The 3,975-nt window shown below is 40.1% G+C and overlaps 1 protein-coding gene across 1 annotated transcript; it reads left to right on the top strand.

The window, feature by feature from the left end:
- The first annotated feature begins 1,817 nt into the window (after window positions 1–1,817).
- Window positions 1,818–3,533, top strand: LOC149458205 (general transcription factor II-I repeat domain-containing protein 2-like). The gene has a single exon (XM_089682467.1). The coding sequence runs from the start codon at window positions 1,818–1,820 to the stop codon at window positions 3,531–3,533; it is 1,716 nt and encodes a 571-aa protein (XP_089538593.1).
- The last annotated feature ends 442 nt before the right edge of the window (window positions 3,534–3,975 follow it).

Here is a 3,975-nt window from a genome sequence, read left to right on the forward strand (position 1 = left end):
CGGCTGCTAATGCCTGAAACTGGCACATGCGCAGATACGTCGAGGGGGACAGATCCTCATAGGAGACAGATTTTCCGGAGCGGCGCGGGAAGACGGCGAGAGGAACGCGCGGAGCAAAGGTAAGTGAATTGACACGGGGGACTTAATATGGGGGATGAATTACTATATGGGGGATGAATTACTATATGGGGGTTGAATGACTATATGGGGGTTGAATGACTATGGGGGATGAATTACTATATGGGGGATGAATTACTATATGGGGGTTGAATTACTATGGGGGATGAATTACTATATGGGGGATGAATTACTATGGAGGATGAATTACTATGGGGGATGAATTACTATATGGGGGTTGAATTACTATGGGGGATGAATTACTATATGGGGGATGAATTACTATATGGGGGATGAATTACTATATGGGGGATGAATTACTATGGGGAATGAATTACTATGGGGGATGAATTACTATATGGGGGATGAATTACTATATGGGGGTTGAATTACTATGGGGGATGAATTACTATATGGGGGATGAATTACTATGGAGGATGAATTACTATGGGAGATGAATTACTATATGGGGGTTGAATTACTATGGGGGATGAATTACTATATGGGGGATGAATTACTATGGAGGATGAATTACTATGGGGGATGAATTACTATATGGGGGTTGAATTACTATGGGGGATGAATTACTATATGGGGGATGAATTACTATATGGGGGTTGAATTACTATGGGGGATGAATTACTATGGGGGATGAATTACTATATGGGGGATGAATTACTATGGGGGATGAATTACTATGGGGGATGAATTACTATATGGGAGATGAATTACTATATGGGGGATGAATTACTATATGGGGGATGAATTAATATGGGGAATGAATTAATATGGGGGGTGAATTACTATATGGGGGATGAATTACTATGGGGGATGAATTACTATGGGGGATGAATTACTATATGGGGGGTGAATTACTATATGGGGGATGAATTACTATATGGGGGATGAATTACTATATGGGGGGTGAATTACTATATGGGGGATGAATTACTATGGGGGATGAATTAATATGGGGAATGAATTACTATATGGGGGATGAATTACTATATGGGGGATGAATTACTATGGGTGATGAATTACTATGGGTGATGAATTACTATGGGTGATGAATTACTATGGGAGATGAATTACTACGGGAGATGAATTACTATATGGGGGATGAATTACTATATGGGGGATGAATTACTATGGGGGATAAATTACTATATGGGGGATAAATTACTATATGGGGGATAAATTACTATAGGGGGGATGAATCTATGGGGGATGAATTACTATGGGGGATGAATTACTATGGGGGATGAATTACTATGGGGGATGAATTACTATATGGGGGATTAATTACTGTGCTTACTATGGGGGAATATTACTATATTTACTATGGATGGCATGGTAGTGGCTGGGCCGGCCAGCAGCTAGTGGGGGGCGGGGCTGTGGGGGAGTACGGATTGAGCCAAGAAGAAAGTACTGCGCAGTCTCATTTGGTGACTGGTGGCGATTGTGCGGCCTGCATCTTTTCCCCTGCTACACAGTAAGTAGTGGTTGTTAAAGCAAGTTAAAGCAAGTCAAGACTTGAGTGTGAGCTTTCCCTCCCTCTGACTGTCAGAGTGACCAAGAATATTTAACTTTTTTTGCAGAGTCCCAAAATGAGTGGGGCAAAGAAAAGAAAAGTGGACAGTGAATGCAGAGTGTTTAAGAATGAATGGATAGCAAAATATTTTTTTACGGAAGTCCGATCAATGGCTGTATGTCTCATATGTCAGGAAACTGTTGCGGTTTTCAAAGAATATAATATCAGCCGTCATTTTGCCACGAAGCATGCTAACTATGCTAGCAATCAGTCGCCCCAAGAACGAGGGTCTACAGCTCGGAGGTTGATGGCTAAATTACAGGCTCAGCAAAATTTATTTCACAGACAAACTGCGATTCAAGAGTCAACTATCAAAGCAAGTTTTATGCTCTTATTCAAATTAGCACAAGCTAGTAAACCCCTCTCTGAAGGAGAGTTTTTGAAAGAATGCATGATAGAGACCGCAGGTCTTTTGTGTCCAGAGAGCAAAGACAAGTTTGAAAAACTCAGTTTATCACGCAGGACAGTGACTCGTCGTGTGGAACTGATTGATGAAGACATAACAAACAAGTTAAATAATATTGCAGAGTCCTTTAAATTATATTCGCTAGCACTGGACGAAAGTACAGACATAAAAGATACAGCTCAGCTCTTAATTTTTATCCGAGGGATTAGCGACAGTTTTGAAATAACAGAGGAGTTTTTGGCCATGGAGCCACTTAAAGGAAAAACACGTGGAGAAGATTTGTATGACCGGGTGTCTGCTGTCATCGAGAGTATGAAGCTACCTTGGAGTAAACTTGCTAATGTCACTACGGATGGATCTCCAAATTTAACTGGAAAAAATGTGGGATTGCTGAAAAGAATTCAGGATAAAGTGAAAGAGGAAAACCCTGAGCAAGAAGTTATTTTTCTCCACTGCATCATACACCAAGAATCTTTGTGTAAATCTGTATTACAGCTTAGTCATGTTGTGAATCCAGTTATAAAGCTTGTTAACTGCATACGAGCAAAGGGACTTCAGCACCGTCAGTTCATTGCATTTCTGGAGGAAACCAACGCAGACCACCAAGACTTGCTTTACCACTCTCGTGTCCGCTGGTTGAGTTTGGGCAAAGTGTTTAAACGAGTGTGGGATCTTAAAGAAGCGATTGATACATTTTTGGAGTTAAAGGGGAAGTCTGATGATTTTCCAGAGCTGAGCGACAAGAATTGGCTGTGTGACTTTGCGTTTGCTGTTGACATTTTTTCTCACATGAATGAGCTTAACGTCAAGCTACAGGGAAAAGACCTGTATGTGCACAACATGTATAGTAATGTAAATGCCTTCAAAGCCAAGTTGACTTTTTTTTCTAGGCAAATTTCAAAGAAAAACTTCCCTCATTTTCCCACACTAGCCACACAGGAAAAGGCCATCCAAAATGTGAATAAATATAGCAAATCACTGAATGACCAGCATGCAGAATTCTGTCATCGGTTTTCAGATTTTGAAAAAATTGAAAAGTCACTTCAGCTGGTGGCCTGTCCCTTGTCACAAAACCCAGAAACAGCACCACAAGAAGTGCAATTGGAACTAATCGATCTTCAATCTGATGCAATCTTAAAGGAGAACTTCCACTCTCTTCCACTAAAAGAGTTCTATGCCTCACTTAAAGATGACTGTTTTCCAAACCTCCGGGGGATGGCACAGAAGATTCTGACCTTGTTTGGTTCGACCTACGTGTGTGAGCAGACGTTCAGCGTCATGAACATCAATAAATCCCATCACAGATCCCAGTTAACTGACCAACACCTCAGATCTATTCTGCGAATTGCAACAACAAAACTAACTCCTGACTTTGATGCCTTAACAAAAAAGGGAGACCAACAACACTGTTCCCACTAAAATTGAAGGTACTATTTTATGAAAGAAATACATTGCATAAAAGTTTTGTAAAATAACTCTTTTTATGCTTTTCTACCTTAAACTAATCTAAACATTTAATGTTACAAATATTAATTTAATTTATATTAATTCACACATACACATCATTCATCTACTCTTGGTCCGGCCCCCGGGTCCAATTTATGAACCCATTGCGGCCCTCAAGTCAAAAAGTTTGCCCACCCCTGGTCTATCCCATTGTGCCTAGATGATATCTGATGCCCATTATATTCTCTAAAACTATTTTGGACGTGTAGGCCAATTAAGATTTTTTTTAGGTCATTTTCTCCTAGCTCCGTGAGCTTTCACATCCAGGGTGAGCCATTGAGTCCCATATATATGTATATATATTTGATTAAAAACCTTGTATTGGATATATTAAAGTTGTTTGGTAATTGAACAA

This window comes from Staurois parvus, unplaced genomic scaffold (assembly GCF_062004578.1).
Source record: "Staurois parvus isolate SC_StPar_1 unplaced genomic scaffold, SC_StPar_1.0 ptg000291l, whole genome shotgun sequence".
NCBI classification, from domain to species: Eukaryota; Metazoa; Chordata; class Amphibia; order Anura; family Ranidae; genus Staurois; species Staurois parvus.

What these genes read in the sequence shown, in the direction of transcription:
- LOC149458205 (XM_089682467.1), top strand. Translation starts at nt 1,818, where the DNA reads ATGGCTGTATGTCTCATATGTCAGGAAACTGTTGCGGTTTTCAAAGAA.